The sequence below is a fragment of the Manis javanica genome, chromosome 4 (genome assembly GCF_040802235.1).
Source record: "Manis javanica isolate MJ-LG chromosome 4, MJ_LKY, whole genome shotgun sequence".
Taxonomy (NCBI): domain Eukaryota; kingdom Metazoa; phylum Chordata; class Mammalia; order Pholidota; family Manidae; genus Manis; species Manis javanica.
Window position 1 is genome coordinate 116,776,305 of NC_133159.1, and position 23,772 is coordinate 116,800,076.

The 23,772-nt window shown below is 41.5% G+C and overlaps 1 protein-coding gene across 6 annotated transcripts in view; it reads right to left on the bottom strand.

Annotated features, from left to right (window-relative positions):
- ULK2 (unc-51 like autophagy activating kinase 2) overlaps positions 1-20,490 on the bottom strand; it is a 163,639-nt gene extending 143,149 nt beyond the window's left edge. For 3 of the 6 annotated variants that reach the window (XM_037012937.2, XM_037012921.2, XM_037012917.2), the window contains exons 1-5: positions 19,717-20,310; positions 18,429-18,521; positions 17,326-17,367; positions 10,932-10,964; positions 10,608-10,644 (exon numbers count right to left, since the gene is read on the bottom strand). In XM_037012937.2, the coding sequence (XP_036868832.1) occupies positions 10,608-10,644; positions 10,932-10,964; positions 17,326-17,367; positions 18,429-18,521; positions 19,717-19,806 (295 nt within the window). In that variant the 5' untranslated portion in view covers positions 19,807-20,310. Of the gene's footprint in view, positions 1-9,213; positions 9,278-10,607; positions 10,645-10,931; positions 10,965-17,325; positions 17,368-18,428; positions 18,522-19,716 lie in introns of those variants that run through there. The other 3 variants (XM_037012928.2, XM_037012924.2, XM_037012941.2) reach the window with 3 other exon arrangements.
- Between the last annotated feature and the right edge of the window lie 3,282 nt (positions 20,491-23,772).

The following is a 23,772-nucleotide window of genomic DNA, read 5'->3' on the forward strand; positions in this document are numbered from 1 at the left end:
CCCAAGACTGCTAAACAACCAGCACTAGTAATCAGCAATGGGAGCACAGACATACGGTGCATGGTGTGCTGGATATGAGAGAAATGGAAAAGTAAAACCTGTCAGCGGGTCCCCACAACTGGCTCCCCTAAGACAAAAGAAAAGCGAGTGCTTTTTGAAAGTCTTAAAGGGACAGGGACCTCACAGCTGGATGAAATCATCCCAGCACACACAGCCCAGCAGCTGGGAATCTGGGAAACTCTAGGCAAACTAACCCCCTGGGCGGCAGCACAGCTCTGAAGACTCTCATGGTGATAAGCAGCCTGCCAGTCATCCCCCTGGCTGGCGAGGACCCCGACACAACAGCCCAGTAGAGGGAGAGGGGCAGCGGCTGAGCGGCCCGGGAGCACCCACCATGTGCTGGCAGCGGCAGCACCAGAGAGGCCCAGGAGTGGCCTGCACGAGCCCGCGGCAGTGGCAACTGAGCGGCCCTGGATCAGCCCGCGCAAAACAGCGGCGGCAGCGGCCCAGGAGCAGCCCACGCAAGCTGGCAGCGGCAGCCAAGATGCCCAGGAGCAGCCTACGCAGACCTGAAGAAGCAGCAGATGAGCAGACCAGGAGCGGTGCACATAAGCCAATGGTGGTGGCAGTGGTGGAGCGGCCCAGGAGCAGCCATTCCCCCAGAAGCCACCCAGAACCTCCTCCTGGCACACAGCCACCCAGGCCAGACCCAAAGGCCACTGCCAGTGCACAGCTGCCCAGCAGGTGCGCCACTCTCACAGAAGAGCATACCCAGCACACCTGTCACTCCTCATAGGGCTCTACGCTACCCTGACGGAGACCCTACCCACAGCAGGTTAGGGGATTAACCCGGAGGCTGCTCCAGGAGGGTGGGTAACCGACACAGGCAGCGGAGAAGAACGAGGTGACGAGCTAGCAGGAAAGAACTTTGTTCTCCCAGCAGACACACACAATACGTGCCTACAGCTACCTCTATCACCATGAAAAGGCAGAAGAATTTGGTCCAGTCCAGAATTACCCAGACAACTCCCAAGAAAGGGCCTGGGGAGATAGACTTAACCAATCTCCCTGAAAAAGAATTCAAAATAAAGGTTATAACCATGCAGATGGACCTCCAGAGAAATATGCAAGAGTTAAAGGATAAAGTTGGGAGGGAGAATACAGAAATAAAACAGTCTCTGGAAGGACTTAAGAGCAGACTGGATGAGGTGCAAGAGGCCATTAATGGAATAGAAATCAGAGAACAGTAACACAGAGAAGCTACGGCAGAAAGAGATAAAAGGATCTCCAGGAATGAAAGAATATTAAGAGAACTGTGTGACCAATCTAAATGGAACAATATTCGCATTATGGGGGTACCAGAAGAAGAAACAGAAAACGGATAGAAAGTGTCTTTGAAGAAATAATTGCTGAAAACTTCCCCAAACAGGGGGACGAAATAGTCTCTCAGACCATGGAGGCCCACAGAACTCCCAACACAAGGGACCCAAGGAAGACAACACCAAGACATATAATAATTACAATGGCAAAGATCAAAGACAAGGACAGAGTATTAAAGGCAGCCAGAAAGAGAAAAAAGGTCACCTACAAAGGAAAACCCATCAGGCTATCATCAGACTTGTCAACAGAAGAGAATGCCATGATATACTTAATGCAATGAAACAGAAGGGCCTTGAACCAAGAATACTGTATCCAGCACGATTATCATTTAAATATGAAGGAGGGATTAAACAATTTCCAGACAAGCAAAAGTTGAGGGAATTTGCCTCCCACAAACCACCTCTATAGGGCATTTTAGAGGGACTGCTCTAGATGGAAGCACTCCTAAGGCTAAATAGATGTCCTCAGAGAAAATAAAATTACAACAAAGAAAGCAGACCAAACAAATACTAACTAAAGGTAAAAAATTAAAATCAACTACACAAAAGGCAGTCAAAGGAAACACAAAAGAACACAGAATAAAACACCTAACATATAAAGAATGGAGGAGGAAGAGTAAGAAGGGAGAGAAATAAAGAACCATCAGACTGTGCTTATAATAGCTTAATAAGTGAGTTAAGTTAGACACTTAGATAATAAAGAAGCTAACCTTGAACCTTAGGTAACCACAAATCTAAAGCCTGCAATGGCAATAAGTACATATCTTCAATAATCACCCTAAATGTAAATGGACTGAATGCACCAATCAAAAGACACAGAGTAATACAATGGATAAAAAAGCAAGATCCATCTGTATGCTGCTTACAAGAGACTCACCTCAAACCCAAAGACATACACAGACTAAAAGTCAAGGGATGGAAAAAGATATTTCATGCAAACAATAGGGAGAAAAAAGCAGGTGTATTAGTACTGGTATGAGACAAAATAGACTTCAAAACAAAGAAAGTAACAAGAGATAAAGAAGGACATTACATAATGATAAAGAGGTCAGCCCAACAAGAGGATATAACCATTATAAATATATACACACCCAATACAAGAGCACCAACATATGTGAAACAAATACTAAGAGAATTAAAGGAGGAAATAGAATGCAATGCATTCGTTATAAGAGACTTCAACACACCTCTCACTTCAAAGGACAAATCCACCAGACAGAAAATAAGTAAGGACACAGAGGCACTGAAAAACACACTAGAAAAGATGAACTTAACAGACATCTACAGAACTCTACACCCAAAAGAGGCAGGATACAGATTCTTCTCAAGTGCACATGGAACATTCTCCAGAATAGACCACAAACTAGGCCACAAAAATAGCTTCAGTAAATTCAAAAAGATTGACACTCTACCAACCAACTTCTCAGACCACAAAGGCATAAAACTAGAAATAAATTGTAGAAAGAAAACAAAAAGGCTCACAAATACATGGAGGTTTAACAACAGGCTTCTAAATAATCAATGACCAAATTAAAACAGAGATCAAGCAATATATGGAGACAAATTGACAATGAAAGCATAAATCCCCAAGTTCTGTGGGACGCAGCAAAGGCACTTCTAAAAGGAAAGTATATAGCAATCCAAGCCTATCTAAAGAGGAAGAACATTCATTATGCTTCAGAAGATCGGAGACTGATGAGAATTAGGCTTAGGGTGGATTAATGATTGTGCATTGAGTCCCCTATACAGAATTTTATTGTTGTTAACAACCATTTGATCAATAAATATGAGAGATGCCCTCTCAAAATAAATAAATAAATAAATAAATAAATAAATAAATAAATAAATAAATAAATAAATAAATAAATAGGAAGAACATTCCCAAATGAACAGTCTAAAGTCACAACTATTGAAACTGGAAAAAGAAGAACAAATGAGGCCCAAAGTCAGCAGAAGGAGGGCCATAATAAAGATCAGAGAAGAAATAAATATAATTGAGAACAATAAAATAATAGAAAAACTCAATGAAACCAAGAGCTGGTTCTCTGAGAAAATAAACAAAATAGATAAGCCCATAGCCAGAATTATTAAGAGAAAAAGAGAATCTACACACATCAATAGAATCAGAAATGAGAAAGGAAAAATCATGACAGAACCACAGAAATACAAAAAAATTATTAGAGAATGTTACAAAAATCCATATGCTAAGAAGCTGAAAAACCTAGAAGAAATGGACAACTTCCTGGAAAAATACAACCTTCCAAGACTGACCCAGGAAAAAACAGAAAATCTGAACAGGTGAATTACCACCAAAGAAATTGAATTGGTAATCAAAAAACTACCTAAGAACAAAACCCCTGGTCAAGATGGAGTCACCGCTGAATTTTATCAGACATATAGAAAAGACATAATACCCATTCTCCTTAAAGTTTTCCAAAAAATAGAAGAGGAGGGAATACTTCCAAACTCATTCTATGAAGCCAGCATCACTCTAATACCAAAACAAGGCAAAGACCACATGAAAAAAGAAAATTACAGACCAATATCCCTGATGAACATAGATGCAAAAACACTCAACAAAATATTAGCAAACCAAATTCAAAAATACATTAAGAGGATCATACACCATGATCAAGTGGAATTCATCTCAGGGATGCAAGGATGGTACAACATTCTAAGATCCATCAACATCATACACCACATTAACAAAAAGAAGACAGAAACCACATGATCATTTCCATAGATGTTGAAAAAGCATTCGACAAAATTCAACATCCAGTCATGATAAAATCTCTCAGCAAAATGGGTATAGAGGACAAGTACCTCAACATAATAAAGGCCATATATGATAAATCCACAGCCAACATCATAGTGAACAGCAAGAAGCTGAAAGCTTTTCCTCTGAGATCAGGAACAAGACAGGGATGCCCACTCTCCCCACTGTTATTTAACATAGTACTGGAGGTCCTAGCCACGGCAATCAGACAAAACAAAGAAATACAAGGCATCCAGATTGCTAAAGAGGAAGTCAAACTGTCACTATTTGCAGATGACATGATATTGTACATAAAAAAAACCTAAAGACTCCATTCCAAAACTACTAGAACTAATACCTGATACAAAATTAATACACAGAAATCTGTTGCTTTCCTACACACTAACAATGAATTAACAGAAAGCGAAATCAGGAAAACAATTCCATTCACAATTGCATCAAAAAGAATAAAATACCTAGGAATAAACCTAACCAAGGAAGTGAAAGACCTATACCCTGAAAACTACAAGGCACTCTTAAGAGAAATTAAAGAGGACACTAACAAATGGAAACTAATCCCATGCTCCTGGCTAGGAAGAATTAATATAATCAAAATGGCCATCCTGCCCAAAGCAATATACAAATTTAATGCAATGCCTATCAAAAAACCAACAACATTCTTCAACAAACTGGAACAAATAGTTTTAAAATTCATATGGAGCCACAAAAGACCCTGAATAGCCAACGCAATCATGAGAAGGAAGAATAAAGCAGGGAGTATTTCGCTTCCCAAATTCAAGCTCTAATGCAACGCCACAGTAATCAAGACAATTTGGTACTGGCACAAGAATGGAGCCACAGACCAGTGGAACAGAATAGAGAGTCCAGACATAAACCCAAGCACATATGGTCAATTAATATATGATAAAGGAGCCATGGACATACAATGGGGAAATGACAGCCTCTTCAACAGCTGATGTTGGCAAAACTGGACAACTACATGTAAGAGAAAGAAACTCGATCACTGTCCAACCCCATTCACAAAAATAAATTCAAAATGGATCAAAGACCTGAATGTAAGTCATGAAACCATAAAACTCTTAGAAAAAACATAGGAAAAATCTCTTGGCCATAAATATGAGTGACTTCTTCATGAACATATCTTCCCAGGCAAGGGAAACAAAAGCAAAAATGAACAAGTGGGACTATATCAAGATGAAAAGCTTCTGTACAGCAAAAGACACCACCAATAGAACAAAAAGGCATCCTACAGTATGGGAGAATATATTTATAAATGACAGATCCGATACAGCATTGACATCCAAAATATATAAGGAGCTCACACACCTCAACAAACAAAAAGCAAATAATCCAATTAAAAAATGTGCAGAGGAGCTGAACAGACAGTTCTCCAAAGAAGAAATTCAGGTAGCCAAAAGACACATGAGAAGATGATCCACATCACTAGTCATCAGAGAAATGCAAATTAAAACCACAATGAAATATCACCTCACACCAGTAAGGATCGCCACCGTCCAAAAGACAAACAACAACAAATTGTGGTGGGGTTGTGGTGAAACGGGAACCCTCCTACAGTGCTGGTGGGAATGTAAACTAGTTCAACCAGTGTGGAAGCAGTATGGAGGTTCCTCAAAAAGCTCAAAATAGAAATACCATTTGACCCAGGAATTCCACTCTTTAAGAATTTACCCTAAGAATGCAGCAGCCCAGTTTGAAAAAGACATATGTACCCCTATGTTTATTGCAGGACTATTTACAATAGCCAAGACATGGAAGCAACCTAAGTGTCCATCAGTAGATGAATGGATAAAAAAGATGTGGTACATATACACAATGGAATATTATTCAGCCATAAGAAGAAAACAAATTCTACCATTTGCAACAACATGGATGGGGCTGAAGGGTATTATGCTCAGTGAAATAAGCCAGGCAGAGAAAGACAAATACCAAATGATTTCACTCATATGTGGAGTATAAGAACAAAGAAAAAACTGAAGGAACAAAACAACAGCAGAATCACAGAACCGAAGAATGGACTAACAGTTACCAAAGGGAAAGGGACTGGTGAGGATGGGTGGGAAGGGTGGGATAAGAGGGGGAAAAAGAAAGGGGGCATTATGATTAGCATGTATAATGTAGCGGGGGAGGGCATGGGGAGGGCTGTGAAACACAGAGAAGACAAGTAGTGATTCTACAGCATTTTACTATGCTGATGGACAGTGACTGTAATGGAGTTTGTGGGGTGGACTTGGTTATGGGGGGAGTCTAGTAAACATCATGTTCCTTATGTAATTGTAGATTAATTATACCAAAAAAAAAAAACTGAAGGAACAAAATGGCAGCAGACTCAGACACTGAGAAGGGGCTTGTGGTTACCAAAGGTAAGGGGGTCGAGGAGGGAGAAAGGGATTAAGGGGCACTATAATTTGCAATCATAATATAGCTAGGTCATGGGGAAGGCAGTCCTGCACAGAGAGGACAAGTAATGACTCTAACATTTTACTATGCTGATAGACAGTGACTGCAATGGGGGTGGGAGGGATGAGGACTTGATAATATGGGTGAATGTTGAAACCACAGTGTTGTTTATGTGAAACCATGATAAGACTGTATATCAATGCTACTTCAACAACAAAAAATATGTGATACCCATGGAGAAATGGGCATTACTGTCACTGTACCTGCCAGGGTTCTGTGTTCCCGTATCCCCCTCCTTTACTCTCCGGCCTCCCAACATCCCATCCCACTATCTTTCATAACTAATGACACTTTAAAGGAAAAATATTTTGTTTTCACTACTATAGAGAGAGAGCATCAGCATTTTTGGAAGGTAGTCATTATTCTGTAAATACCACAGCATTTCTGCATGTATGCTAGAGCATGTAATGGTTAATGACTGGCTTCAAGTCAGGCTTCCTTTGCTCAAATCCCAGCTCCTCCACCTACTTACGTGTGGCCCTGGAAGACTAGCCCTCTGTGCCCACCTCCTCATATAGAAAAAGTTGAGACTACGTGTGGTTGTTGTGATAATCCAACAAGACAGCACCTTTAACAATGAAGACTTTAGAAAAAAGCCTGGCACAGAATAAGTACTCAAATGTAGTCAGTACACAAATATAAACTTTTTATTACAATGGATCTAAAAGCCACAAGTGAAATTCCTTGAATCTACAACAGGGATTTAATATTCATGACCCTATCTAAATCCTTTGTGAACATACTTCTGCTCATACAACTCTAGTGTATGTTCTATAGAACACTTCCATAAGCAATTAAGAAAGATAAAAACATTAACCCTTGAAACCAATGAAGTATTACAGGTTTAAAATAATTTTAATGATATGTTAAGTGACCTTTTATGGCCTTAACATCTTCAAATAAAATAATCCTCATGGTTTAAAAATTACCAAATACTTTTTTCTGTGAGCTGTTATTAACCTTTCCCCTTCTAATTCTTTGGAGTTCTTTGCCTGATTCTCTCTGGGGGAAAAAAAGAATCCAACTACACTAAAACATATAAAAAGTAAGATCTTCCATAATCCTATCCCTAACTGATGAACATAGTTAGAATTTGTGGAGTGTATTCTTCCAGATCTTAGTGGGTGGATCAAATAAATGACTAGAGTTTTATTTTTGTGATGTTTTACTTAAATCACATTGCAACAATTTAAATGGCAGGATTTTATTTTGCATTTCATTCATTCATACACATTTTCATACTAGGACATAGAAAAATTTTGCTACTTTAAATGACTGCAGCTGCTTAGAACCTGTATTTCTGCCTCATGACATAACAGTGAATATATTTAAAATGTATTTGATTCAGACTCCAAATTCTAACACTGTTCTCACAGGGAAAAAAAATTAATGATATAGTGTAAGCTGTTTCTGGACACAAACTGTAGTAAAAATTCACATATTTCTATGAACATGGGATGTGTACTTCTCAACACAATCCCATTAACTGAAACTCCCATGTTAAAAACTTAGTATTTTAAAGGCATTGCCAATATTAAAACTCTTTCAGGTGAATGAATTCTTGAGCAAGTAGGCCCTAAGAGTAGCAGGCCTCAGCTGTAGCTGCCACACTAAATGTATTCTGCTAGAATTAATGATAAAGTACAACTTACTAATTTAGAATTTGTTTTAAACTTGAAATTGATAGAATTTGTTTTCTATCTTTTGAAAAATGTGAAAGGCATTTTATTTATCAAAGCAAATAAAAGGACTAAATAACCATGTTGTGACATATGGCACTAGATTTTCTAGACCGTAGGCATTCCAGGTTTTTTAGTCCAGTGCTCTCTGAGAGAAATATGATGTGAGCCACTAAGTCAATTTTGCAGTACCCACATTTTAGAATGGGAAAAGAAACAGGTGAAATTAATAATATACCTAATACTTAACCTAATATATCCAAATACTATTTTAACTTGTAACCAATATAAAAAACTTACTGATATGATCACTTTTCTTCCTATGCAGTGCTCAAGATCCAGGGTGTACTAGCTTTACAGGACATCTCAGTTCAGACTAGCCACACTGCAAGAGCTCCCTAGCCCCATGTCATCCACAGCTACAGTACTGGACAGTTTAGCTCTAGACAATTCCTTGAGGACCAGATTTATGTTATGTCTTTACAAGTGTTTTCAAACTAAAAAGGATTCCCTTAAGGTCTGTGGCAGAGAGGCCCAGGGGGAGGTACAACTTGACCAAATCACACAGGAGTTAAGTGATGTGAGGATCAGACGTGCAGTCAACCAGCCCTCCTGTCTGACTGCAACACTCAAGCTCCTGACTCCTCACTTCGGTCTCCTCTTCCAACTCCACTGCTCTGGAATATCAAATGCAGAGCTCTACATCATGGACAAAACTGCGGTCAAAGCTAACTTAAATGCGCTATGCCAGTAATGGCAGTGAACAGGCTTCTGCGCTTGAGGGAACCTGATATTCTAATGAGGGTTCTAAACTGACAGGTGCCACTCACTCTGACTCAGGGGAAAGGTGCTTTATCTGGGTCACTAAGAACTGCAAGGAGCTCAAGATTCAGACACTGACCTTCTGACGTGCAGTATCTTCTAACTTCAACTTCTTTCCATCATAGTGACTGAGTGCCTGTCTCACTGCATTCTAAGCACTAGTAAATGGCATTCTGAAAAAAGTGTTAACCAAATTGACATTTTTTTTTTAAAAAGAGCCACAGTTGGGAAAAATACAGTAGTACACATGGAATAAACTACCAAATTCAGGATAATGGCTGTCTCTAAGGGGGAGGACAGGGGTGGAATTTAAGAAAGGCCTATAGGGAGCTTCAAATGTATTTATAATTTATTTTCTTTACTTAGGGTGGGGGCTAGGGTGGGGGTTAATACCAGCGTTCTTTTTTTTATATTTTTAAGCAGCAACGACAATCAGCTAGCTAGAAACGAGCCTCCAAATCCCATCCCGTTCCAGTGCTGTCTCCCCTAACACTGCTGGCTGGCTTAGGCTCTCTCCACGGTCATGCTTCTCTGGGTCCTGACAGTGTGCCAACACTGTTCCCAAGGGCCGGGCAGGCGGTCGCCCTGCACAGCTCTCCGCAGGAGCAGAAGCGGCAGACTCGGGCCGCTTCGGTGGACCGCCGCAGGGAGGGGAGAGCCCGCACAGCAGGGACAAGGCAGGGTCTCAGGCCCGTGGGCCGCAAGCCGGCATCTCTGTCAGGGTGAAGCGGCCGCGAGGCCCCTTCTCGGTATGGCCGAGTGTCCGGGCAGGCGCAGCGGGAGCCGCGGACAGTTCCCCTCTGGCTCGCTGGCCCTGGCAGCCCGGATGCATGGGTGGTGCTCCAGCCCCGCGGACAAAGGGCGTCACACCCAGCGTTCCTCGCATTATTCTCTTTGAAGCTTTTCCATGTCAGCAATGTTTTGCTTCAAAGATTTTGTAAAATTTCATTTCCAATTGCACTCCCCGAATCCCAGTGAAATTGAACGGTTTTAATATGTTGTCTTTAAACTGTCCTCACCCTTTGTGGGTCTATCTACCAATATCTTTAGCGTTTTTACTGTCAACTGCCAAAATACGTTTCTAGATTATTAACCTTTTACTATCTTTCTGCATATTTCCTCTGCATCTTTAAAGGGTGAACAAGTAGTTGCTGGCCTCACCTAACATCATTTTTTTAAAATGCTTTGGAATGACACAATTTGATCTGAATGCTTTATATTCTACTGTGTACACATTTTGGATACAGAATTTCAAGCACCATCTAGTACTAAAATCTCACCTCAGGTGCTGTAAAATAATTTCAATATTACCTTCAATCCTTTATAACTTTTCAATTCCCAAGAAATAGTCACATTAATAAATACTGAATGTTTCTAGACTGAAAAAAACAAGGGTATCATATTTCAGAAATAACCTCAGGATTAAACAGACTACAGTCCTACATAGAACATTGACACACACACACAAATTACCTTGCAAATAATCTGCCAAGTCTCCACCATTGCAATACTGATATGTGAAAGAAAAAATAAAGAAACTGATTCAAGATTAATTCAACCCTTGATCATTTTAATTTAAAAATCATTTGTATACAATGTAAATCTAGTCTGAAAAACATTATAAGAATTATGAAATCAAAAATTTTTAATTTTATATTCCTTATAAAGTAGAATCAAAATCACTGAAGGGACTTTTATCAATTCAAAATTTCAAATACAATCTACTGTCAGTTTTTAAGTACACACCAATCAAAAGGAATTTGAAATAAACTAAATAGAAATTTGTATACTACCTACCTCCATCACCAGAAAGACAGAGTTGGGTAATTCCTGAAAAGTAAACATTTAAATATCATTTAGAGAAAAAATTAAGCACAAATTTAAAGAATGAAAGTTGATAAAAAAATACAACTGTTCATATTAAAGAAGTAAAATGAAATCACAAAATCCATTAGTAAGTGAAATTTGAAATCCCCAATAGAAAGATTTAAGCATCTCAGCTTCAAAGCCAGATGTTCTTTTGGTGACAGTAATACAGTCATCAGGAAGTTCAATTCTGTTTATGGAAACAAAGAAAGGTTCATCTTTTGGTTATGGTTATGGTACTTGTACCACTTGTGAAAAAAGGAAGGATTCTCTGGTCCTCAGGAAAGCACTTCCACTTTTTAAAGTTATGATTTGGAGCAATGATTTGATAATTCTTACTAGAGATGTTACATGTACAATCTTATTTCTGGAATACATGAGCTGGGATGCTTATTTTGTTTTTCCGGTTCTTACGTTTATTTGAAGGTAATCACATTATCTGGGAATTGCTGGCATATGGAAGATGTTTTGTCACATGTCTTAGTAACAGACTGAATTTAAGGAATTGATCTGAGAAATTTTACTAGGTCTTACAAATTCATGTAGCTCCAGCTCTACTGCTTGGGTAATTCAAAGACTGATGACCTGATTCTTCAATAACAGTTTTAATGTTAATTACTTTTTAAATTGTGCTTCCTTTAGCCTGAGTGAATGCTCAACTGCTGATTCAATATACAGCCCTTCCTAGTAGCATTTGGCTTCACCAAGATCCTAAATTCAAGAATGAGGCATTCTCTGGGCAAACAAAAGGAAAGGGCCAAAGGGGAACAGGTCTTGGTCAATATTCTTCAGAATGTGGCTCAAGGACTAGTGCTAATCAGTGAATTATTTGGTACTGGCCCATAATGAGATAATTACAGAAATTAAGAGTAAGAATTTTCAAAGGTTTAAAGCAATTTAGTGAAATAATCTTATATCTGCTGAACCTAATAATAAAAACTTTGAACATCTGTTTGCAGGTCCTCTTTTATTTCATTTCTACAATTCATTCTTACTGGATTTTATAAATACCAGTTCATACAGATTAGAAATAAAATCTAATGCCTCAGAGCACTTCTGTGCAACAAGGAGCAATACAAAGGCTGCCACAAAGTGATTTCATCATTTTCCTCAAGGATCTGGATGCTACAAATAAAGAGCTGAATTAAATTATGTCCTGCAAGAAACTCAGTGACTTAGGATTTACTTCACTTGATTCTCCAGAGGAATAGATAAAAGATTAAAATACATCATGCCCAATTATTCGACACCCCCACCCACTCACCCAAGAGGTGTAGGGAGATTCAAAAGAACGGCAATGCCTTCTGCTCTCTGCTAAGGAACAAGGTGTGAGTAGTGCCACCCAGGCACAGAGAGCCAGTCGGCCAGCTAAGACATTTGCTCCCTAGCAGCACCCCCTTCATAAACTAGGATGAAGGCAGAGAACAGCCAGCTCCCAGAAAGCTAGAAGAGCAAATCTGTATGAAATATTTATTTCCTTTTATTATAAACAAACACAGAAACATATTTCTAAGAGGTACCATCTCTGTTGTGAACTAGTCTTAGTTCAGTGATCTACTTAGTTTAGTGATTAAATATACAGACCAAAATATCCTATCATCCTTAAAAATACTGAGATATCATTAAACATAGCTGTGGGTAAGTACAGTAAATTACCAGGATTAGGCCAAACTGCCCTGATGGCTGCTGTCAGCCAATCCAGAAGTTTGTGATTCCCTGAGGTGTGAGGGGCACTCTGCAACCGCTGCTGGAGGGAAGGGTGAGTCATCAGGGAAGCCAGTCTACCCATTTCAGAACCTGACATAATAATGTTTTCCACCCACATATCTCAAAGATGCAGAGCCACAAAGGCAGAGATTACGATGGCCTCTGTCTATACTGGATGCTCATGTCCACCAGCTCATCCTGGGTATAGGAGCGGAGCATGGAGTGCTCCACAACCTGGGGAGAGGGCTGCTCTTCCCCCTCCCGGGGCCCGGTTGTTGCATTTGAATTTTCTTAATTACAACCAGGCAGGCCTTTAATACAGGGGGGGGGGCTGGTGCCTCAGGTGGTGGCCCAGGCAACAGTTCTACCCTCATCCCCACCCCCTCACCCTCCCCTTACAGCTCCTCTACTATCTCCCAGGCTGAAAGCACCACTCCTTCTTTCTCCTCCCCCTCCCCCACAGCCTCCTACAATGCGGATTCTCAGGCTACCTCCTCCTCACTACTAATCTTCCAGGAGTGCAACCTGTCTTCTCAGTAACTGTGTCTCATTTTAAAGGCATCCCATAGGTCATCGCCCAGCTCCTCCAAGTGATGCTGAAGTGTCTCTCTCTCCTAGATAACCCTTTCCAATATCTCAAGAAACATACATCCCACAATCCCAGCTGCTACATAGCCACTCAGGCCTCTAAGCATCTTCTATCTCATGGAGGGCTAATTCTGCAGCTTTCAGTGTCTCCACCCTTCCCCAATTCTGGGGAAGGGCCCACCCATCTAGGGGGTGCTTTACCATAGACCAATTCCCCACTAGGAGCTCCCTGAGTGGAAGCCCCACAGATAGGGGGCACCCAGGAGAAGCCACACTCCTCACCGCTGCGGCCACTGGGGCCTCCCCACCATCCACTGGGGTGTTCCCAGGCATCTCCCCACCATCTCTAGGGCAGCCTGCCCAAGCATCACACCCATGAAGACAGATTTTGGTCTGTGCCCCAGACCGCCCCCCGCCACCCCCAGGGCTTTCCAAAGCTGGACACATATTTATCCTCCTTTACTATCAAACCTCATCCTCAATTCCTCCCTAGTACTTCCATCAACAAAACTAAACATAATGTATTTCACTGTACTATTTCCCTATTCAAACTCCTTATAACTAAGATTAAGAACCAAATTCCTAAGAAGGAAAGAAAGATATTATCATTAACAACTCTACTCCAATATGCAGAAATTTAGATGAAATGAACAACTTGAAAAACAATTTGAGGAAAACACAATCCTCAAACTTATTCTCCCTGTGGCTACCTGGCACTAGACAGCTGCTTAGTACCCTGTGGTAGGTAGCATTGGGCTACCACCCCCACTTTACTGACGTGGTAGGATTAAAAAGAAATAAAACCTTGAAGGACACACAACAGTGGCCTTTTCTAGAAAAATAAATTAAAGAGGTATAAGAAGAGCTTTATATGCTGCTAGACTATGTGAACTGTTTTCCACTAAAGACCTTATTACTTTTGTAATTTAAAAAACAATCAAGGTACAGGGAATTTAAAAATCAGACAGCATGAACAGGTATTCTCTCCAGGAGAACCAGATGCTCAGAGGCAAAGGTGGAAAAATATGAAGTAACAAGAGAAAGATTAAAAGAAAAGTTCTTGGCCCCCAAGAGAAAAGGCCTCACTTTTCTCTACTTTTCCTAATTTATTCTTCACCTGCCCCACTCCCCTAAGCCCCACATTATTTCCTCCAAGTCTCTTGCATAGTTCTCCCTCACTGCCCTGTGCACACTGAGAATCAGTAACTATTTGCTCCATGTCATCTTCCCCGGTGTACTACTGTAAGCTCCACAAGGGCAAGAACCATTTCTACTTTGTTCACCATTATACCCCTGTTTGTATCTCATTCGCTGACTAGATTAGGAATGCTAATCACAAAAAAATGAGTAAAAAAAAAATGAACACAACAGAAACATCACAGTACAGCAAAATCAAAGAAATAATAGTAAGGCATGAAGATGGTTAATGTGCTACTGACTTCAGAAATTAAACAAGATACTTTCCTCCTATGATATTGTCAAACAAAGGGGAAAAGAAAGAACACAGGCCATTAGGTAAAAATGAATTGATACAACTTCTGGAAGGCAACATAGTAATTCCATGTCAAGGAATTAATTCTACATGAACACTTATACAAATAAGCAAAGACATACATACACAGCTTTCTCTGCAGCACTGTTTCTAATAAGGAAAAATAAGAAAGAACCCAAATGGCAACAATTGGGTTTTAAGTAAATAAATTACCTTTTAGCCCAACAGCATTATATGCAAAAGTACCCAAGACACGTTAAGTTTAATAAAACAAGTTGCATTTCTGTAAAAATGCTATTCATAATAAGTCTCTCATAATGAAAAGCTTAAAAACTTATGTATAAATGACCATAGATTAATATATTTAGAAAATTCTAAAAGAAATAAAACAAATAGTGATCATCTCTGGGAATTGCCATTTCTCTTCCAATTTATTCATTTTGACAATATTTGATTATTTTAACTGTGGGCATATATTACTTTGTAAATTTGGGAAAATATGTTTCTTTTTAAGTGTCATCTGAGACCTAATTTTTACAGTGTCAAAAGTTCTCAATTTATAAAAGTGTGTACATAAACTTTAGGTAGATCTCCAAAACCAATGGCTAGTAAAAATTATGTTCAAGTTGATAAAATTATCATGCCAGTCTCTATAAAACATACTCTACCCTTTCATAAACAATTAGAATCAAGGAAGCAAATCTAAAATATAAGATCAAGACTGTTTACTAGCTAGCCAAATGTTCAAGACTATATTCATTTAACTGATATTTCTTAAGTTTATTTTTATAAACTAGTTCCAGTAGTATAAAATGTACAAAATAAGATCCACTTCAATACAGTCACCTTGGAATTCCTGATTGTTTTGATAATTCAGGTTTCTGAGTACATGTTCTCCCTAATGGTATCTTATTCCACAACCAGTACTTAAGAATAATTTTCATTCCGGGACAATGAAATGTAGGTATACTCTTTATTCTGAAAGCCAAGCCTACTCTGCAACTGACAGGGTATTCTGTGGCTCTCAAAAAATGGGAGATTTAAGAGTTAATATTATTTAACAATTTTTGTACCAGGCACTGACTCCTACCATTTAGTGCCCTCTATCTATAGAGTCTAAGAGAACCGCATAAACAGCTCTGAGGAGAATTGACATTTCAACTAGGGACTGTGCGCAGTTTAGTTTGGACTGAGGGTTTTTTCCCCTTTCTTTCCATGCTACTTTAAATTTCTCAAACGAAGGAATGAGTTACATCTATTTAAACAGGTAATCAAACACAACCCACAGCGTTTATATGTTCTGTGCATGGAGTTTAAACTGCAATTTTCTTGGAGAGCAATCACATTCTACAATCAAGAACTTCAATCCTAGAAACTAAACTTAAAAGAAATAATCAAAGATACATTAGGAAGATATGTATTATCCTCATAGTATTTTTCTATAACAGGAAAAAACTTAAACATCTTAAACGTGTTTAGTTAAATATTTAGTGGTGTGATATGACTACATGAAAAAGACTACATACAAAAAAAAGGAGTATCTAAGGAACAGACCTTTTTGTCTCACCCCACTAACACCAAGCACACTGAGAGCAAGGACTTTGTTTTACTCACCGCTTTATTCCTGGCACTTAGAACAATGTCTGGCATATAGCAGCCACTCAAAACCATACAAAACAAATGAATTTGTGTAATACAAGTGTATACAGAAAAAGTTTTAGCTAGAAATACGAACAGCAGAAACCACATAACACATCCATTTACTTTCCTGGAATTTAACTGTCCAGATGAAGCAAATGAACGAAATCACATGGACCACACATCCTGGTCTCTGTGGAGTGAACAGAGGCAAAAGCTGAATCTCCACTCCCTCAGGAGGTCCCAAATCCCCGAGGCTCTCACAGAGGGAATATCATACCAGCCAAGGGTGAGTCTAGCATAAAGGAAGATTTTTCTTTTTAAATACACGAAATGGTTCCTAAATATGAGCCAATTTTACTATTTACTATTTACTCTGCTGTTCCACCCAAAAAAACAGTAATTTTCTCTGAAGTTAGGCTTTTTAAAAGGATTTCCAAAGGCAATTTTGTGTATACAGAAATGTCACACTTCAGAACCCAGCCTTCCCACTTCCAAACAAATGCACCTCTACTGTATGCCACGGTGACAATCAGAGAGCTAGGTGATAAATACACATAGTTTCCTTGTTTCTATTTAGTCTTAGTTTATGTTCTATTATTTCTACAATTAGCAAATGTTGCTTTCTCAATAAGAAAAACGTTCTAATTTTTTATAGCCCACAATAGTCCTTTCAACATTTATCACAGAAATGCTACATCAGGTATCAGTGTTCCTCTACTTGACCAAAAACAACACTACTCCTATACGTATATTGTTACTTATTAATAAATTTATTCATGCAACACATTATTTTATCCTATTGCTCTATGCTATCTGAAACTTAATATTTAACTCAAAAAAATTTTTAAGATTTTATTAAAAGACACACAAATTTTTTTTAAGTCCAAAATAATTTACCTGAACATCATAGAGTGCTACAATATTTTCATGCTGAAGTTCCTGTTAAGGAAATTGAGAATTCAAAATATTTATATTATTTCTAATTTCAATATATTTCAATATGCAAACACAATTACTTAAAGTATATACACACATATATATACATACCTATTTCTAGTATTCTACACACACTTCTACTACTAGATCATAACAATCTACTAAAGAATAAGAGGAAATGTGCCTGATAAACTTTACTTGGGGCCTAAATTTCTTTTCACCACCATCATTTTTACAAAATAAATTGTCATAATTAGTATGACCACAGACTTTCTGGTAGTCTTTTTAAAATTTAATCCACAATTTCTAACAGCAATAGAGGCATAAAATTCCAAAGTAGTTTTTAAAAGCACATTACTTGCCTGAAAGAAAATGAAGTATAATTCTTATCTCGAAGAGCTATAGTTCTTAATGAAGAGCTCTCCAAAGAATAGTAGTTTTCATGAAAGCTGGTGTTAGACGACGTTTCCATGTTCATATTAGTTAGGGCAATGCTGCGTTAAGTACACCTAAACCGGTGTCTTCCTTGCATGATTACTTCCGCTTTCTTTAAGGAGCCAAGTGCTTTGTGACTCTCCAAGAAGTATTTGGTAAGTGGGATTTTCCACACTAACCAGACCATAGGACCCTTTTATTCCCCCTCACAGCATCCCATTTGAACAACACTGCTTGGGAGTAATCTAAAAAGACCACTTTCAAAGAAAACAACTTTCTTCAATTTTCAAGGGAAAAAGATCCCAACTGATCCAGTCTCCCCAAAAACATCAACTGTAGCATGGAAGGGATCCACAGGAAAGGTAAATAATTTAGCAGGGGACTGTATCTTCTCAAACAGTAACAAATTTTAAATAGAATCCCTCTGAGCAATGGCCAAAAGCCACACTTATTTTTAAAAATATATTCTGAGTCCTCAACGTTTCCAAAACCTGAGCATGTAAAAATGAGAGCAACAGGTGAAAATTCTCAAACTTGGGTCCAACTTCCAAAACAATACAGGATGTCATCATGTATTCATTTAATTTAAAATTAGGTTTAACCTAGTATTAAAGAACACATAAACATACCTTTAATATTTTAATTTCTTTCCCAAGCAGTATTTGTGATTTTGACAAGTTCTTTTTATTAATACTTTTAATGGCTACCTCCCAATCCGTTTTCTGAAAAGGAAAAACTATGTTATTACTGGAAATTATGCCACACAAGTAGAAATCTGTAAGCACAAAAGATGTTTTTAGCAAACTCGTATACAACGCGGGGCGGGGAGAGGGGGACCGACACACATGCATCTCTGACAACAGGAATAATTTCAAAATTACAAGCTAATGTCCTACCAGACAGCCACTAAAATAATAAATATGAAGACTACATAATGACTAGCATGAAGTTATGAAAAAAGGACAGTTTACAACCACTTAAAAGTGAGGGAGAAATGTAGATAATAAACTGGAAGGTGGTATGGTTAACTGAAAAGTTATCTGATAGTTTGGCAGGATTAAACTGTGTACCTTTTCTTGAATTTTAAGTTATTTTCATAATAAATAAAGAGTAAGCAGTTATTACTTTGATAAGCCACAGAGCCAGCCCACTTATAACATGCCCCCGGGCAACAATCAGAACTGCCAAACCCCTGTGATTATTTCCACTCTCCAGATGGCTTGCCAAATCCTTTAAATTCTACAACTCCATGTGACCCTCTCCGCTAAAGAGCAAAAGCTTTAAAAAAATTTTTTTAACCCGCTTGCGTGTTTACTTGGATTGCACAATGGAGCGGCCAATCATCTTTTCCGCTCGGAGCCAGCCCATCTAACCCTAGGATGGGAAGATGGGACAGGGCTCGTCGGGGTGTGGAGAAACCAAGGCTGGGAAATGCGATAGCCCCGACTTGGAGAAAGTCTCCGGCTAGCGGGAAACTAGCCCGTTTTCCGCTAGCTCTGCAATTATCGACCTCAAAGTGACGAGGCTGGCAGCCCAGCGCGGGGGGGAAACCTAAGGTCGGTCCACGCCCAGGCCGAGCCGTGCACCTCTAAAGATTCGGGGGTGCACTCAGGTGGAAAGGCTTCTCCGGGAGGGTGAGTCCCTAAGAGCTCTCCCGTTACCAGGCGCTCTGGAAGGAGAGGAAATCAGAGGCAGGGAGGCCCGTCGGTAGGTGGAGCGCTGCCTAGCGGCTTCGGCTTCCAAACAATCCTCGCACGACCAAAACAAACCCCACGACACTGACAGCGCCGCGAGCACAATGGCAGGCCTCGGGGTGGCGAGCCAAGCCAGGGGGCCTCGGAGCCCGCGGCGTCGCAAGTTTCAGGACCTCCGGGCGCGACCCACGGTCCTGGCCTCGTCCCGGCCCGCGGGGCTCACCTGGCGGTGCCGCCCCCGGAAGACCACCGCGAAGGCCCCGTGTCCCACAAGGTCCCTCTTGCTGTACTCGAAGTCGCCCACCACCTCCATGGCCGCGCCCCCGAGACATGCAGCGGGCGGTCGGGAGGGCAGCGCGGCGCGGCGGGCCGGGATCAGCACCGCGAGCCCGCCGGCCTGGAGGGCGCCCGCGACCCGCCGGGCTGGGGCAGCTGCGGCCCCGGACCCGGGCGGACGCTCATACCGAGAGGCCGGAGTGGGAATGGGGAAGGCCGCCGCGCGGGGCCGGGGTCAGCGAGGCCTGGCCCGGCCCCGGCAGCTCCTCATGTTCCGGCCCGCCGCCGGCCCGGACTCCCTGGAGAAGCGGCCTCGGCACTGCCGGGCCAGGAGCGCCGCCGTCGTCACTGTGCGCCCCTGGAGTCGCACGCGCGCCCGGGAGAGGTGCGGAGTCCGGTCCTCCCCATCCCCAGCTCTTCCGGCCGCTGCGGCCCTGGTCGCCCGGGGCGCTGCTGCGACCACGGCCGCCGCCCCAGCCCCACACAACCGCGCTCCCCGCGCTCCCGGTGGTAACACCCAATGCACAGCGCGCCGGCCACTCCCGTGCCGACTGCCGGCCCTCCGCGACGTCAGCACATCTTGTAGGACGCAGCGCGCTCCCGAGCTCCGCTCCCTCCGCCAGGAAAAAGAATGCGCGCACCCTGGGCTGAGGCGCCCACTGCCTGAAGGAGCCCCAGTGTCTCGTGCAGGCAGGGAAGGAGGGTTCGAGCTGCTGTGGCCACAGCTAGTGACCCGCTGCAGCCTCCGCGCCGGGCCTGGGAACAGATTCCAGCCACCACACCCCAGGCCGGCCGGCAAGTAGGATTCGAACTCAAAGCGCAGACGAGACGGAGCATCGCTGGTGCAGGGAAGACCCCAGGAATCCGGTGAAGGCAAAGGGTATATCCTAGAATCCAACCTTCCCTGCGCCCTTTAAAGCCCGAGGTCTCACTGCCAAACCACCGCCTTCCCTGACCCTTCTGCGATTACTGCTCAGGGACCCTGAAGAGATAGTGTCGGGGGTAGGGAGGGGGCACACCTTTTAGTTCCCTTGACTTGTGTAAAAAGCTGATGACAGCCCACAGCACCCCTCCCAGAGAAATGTTTATGCATGCAGACTCGTTATTGCATACATTTTCAACAGCTCTAACAGAACTCCGGCTTCCCAGCCTCCGTGTGTCCTACCAATCCTGGCCAAAGAGAGCTTTCTTTTCTACCTGATTATTAAAGTTCAAGTTCAGGTTTGTCAATTCTCCCTCAAGGAAGTGTCTTGCGAAAGCATTTTATAAACAATATGCTTGAAAATGTTATAGAACACTAAGGCCCCACGCTGTGCTGTACATTCAATTCCTCAGTGTATTCGCTCACAGGTTATCCCTCACCACCAGAATTACTTTCCCACCCCAGGCCTACACTGCAAACTGACCTCTGAAGGTGGGCAGGAACCCTAAAACCTCCAACTGCAGTTCTGAGAGAAACCCTCTCCCTTCCTCAAACCCTCAACATGCAAGGTCTTGGATCCCTGCTCTCACCACTGTGCACAAATACATAATTCTATCCCTTCTTCAAAATCTGCCCCAAGTGTTTGTTAGACACTGAAAATCTGGAGCCTTCAAAAATTAACAGCAAGTGAAGCAACTTTGTACATACACACAAAAGTTCATTTGGAGATGTTTCCTTACCTCTTTGAAAGATTCTCTATAGTACATCTTTAAATATGAGTATTTCATAAGATATAGGATTTAATGTGTCAACATTCATTTTAAAATGGCTCTTCAGGAATATGTATCATAACGGGATGTAGAACCCTGAAGAAGTCACTTAACCTCCCATGTCTCAGTTTCCTCATCCATAAAATGAACATAATTACAGCAGTGCCCTTAGTGGGCTGGTTAAACTAGTTAAATGTGTAAGAGCTTACTTAGAACAGTGGCTGGCTTGTACAAAGCAAAAGCACTATTCAAGTGTTTGTCAGGTCAGTAAACTGAGATCAAAGCTGGCCTTATGTGATACTTTCCAGCCCCGGAGTAGCTCCCTTAGTATCATTCTCTCTTCCCTCCTCTGTCCACTCTCCAGGTGGTTCTTACCTGAATAGATTACAAGCATTTCTGCTCCAGCGACGGACTGTCCATATCTGTGTCAGAGAAGTTTATCTAACAGATGTCTGGAGAATTCACTTCCTATGAACTTTCTCTGAAGAAGTGATTACTATAAAATTTCTGGACAGCGAGGAACAGCAGGGATGGGGATAACATACCTGGACTAGGCTGGCAGCCTTTCCCACACATCACCTGGCCTCTGGGCATATGTACAGTGTGGTAACATCTCACAGAGCAAAGCGGCAACCCTCCCAGCCCACCCAGGGGGGCTGACGCTGCAGGCTCCGTGGTCTGTCTACTGAGGTGCCTCCCTCTCGGGAGCAGCACTTTGGACTCTGCTGGTCACCTCACTGTCCAGATGAGGACAAGTGTACCCTTTGTCAACTGAGCCAGCACATATTTTACACATATCTGTGCTTCAGAGCTTATGTCATGAGACATTATTCGTAACCTGGCCCTGTTCACAAGGTTGCATCCTCTAGGAATTGAATTGAATTGAATTATTAACTAATTAATATACAAAATTTTGAACTGTTTATATTTAATGTTATAATTACATCCCCACACTAGGACATTAGGAAGATGCTTTTAAGAAGCTACCAGAAGCCCTTAATTCAGACCAGTGTCATGTACCATATGCACAGGTCAAGCAAGGGCTCCATTGCTTTAAAAAAATTAAGTATGCAGCTTGTGCACATTAGGGTTTCTGACTTCACTAGTTATAGAAAAGAAGTGGTGGGGGCAGAGGAAGCTTTGCTAAGGGAATGTTTAGTTAGGACTATGTTGGTAGCAAGTAACAAGTACCAAATGTGATAAAGTAAAAAATGCCAGAGGAATGTAGGTAACGATACAGGTGTGCCTCTCAGCGTCCCCAAACAAGCCTCAAGGTCAAACGGCCAGCAGAAGCAGGTACTCAAAGTACTGCTTCCATCTGCTTGCCTGCTTCTTTCTTCTTACACCTCAAGGCTCCTTCGAAATGGCAGAAGGGCTTAAGCGTTCACAGGCCCCAGTCCCAGACCCAGATTCTTAAGTAAGGGATTCTGATTAGCCAGATTTAGGGGAGGTGCCCTGATCATCTTAAGCCAGGGAATGGAGTTGAGGGAGGGAAAGGAAGGGAGTTGTAAAGCCAGGGCTGCCCCCAAGGCAAGCCTACAGAGCCAGACAGAGGAAGGAGGAGATGCCCCAGAAGCAGGGACTGAATCGGCAGTCCCGGGAGTGTTTACCATCAGTCAAATTCAGGCATTATTCAGAAAAGGAGGCAAGGGGGATTTTTTTATTAAGGTACCATTTATATACAATTTTACAAAGGTTTCACGTGACCAACATTGTGGTTACAACACTCACTCATATTATCAAGTCCCCCCTCACCACACTGCAGTCACTGTCCATCAGTGTAGTAAGATACTATAGAGTTGTTGCTTGTCTTCTCCACACTGTACTGCCTTCCCTGTGATCTACCTATATTGTTAGTGCTAATTATAATGCCCCTTAATCCCCCTCTCCCTCTCCCCCCAACCCACCTCACCACCCCCTTTCTTTTGGTAACTGCTAGTCCCTTCTTAGATTCTGTGAGTCTGCTGCTGTTTTGTTCCTTCAGTTTTGCTATGCTGTTATACTCCACAGATGAGTGAAGTTATTTGGTACTTGTCTTTCTCCACCTGGCTTATTTCACTGAGCATAATACCCTCTAGCTCCATTCATGTTGCTGCAAAAGGGAGGATTTGTTTTCTTCTTATGCCTGAATAGTATTCCAGTGTGTATATGTACCACATCTTCTTTATCCACTCATCTACTGATGGACACTTAGGTTGCTTCCATGTACCACATCTTCTTTATCCATTCATCTACTGATGGACACTTAGGTTGTTTCCATGTCTTGGCTATTATAAATAGTGCTGTGATAAACATAAGGGTGCAATTTGAC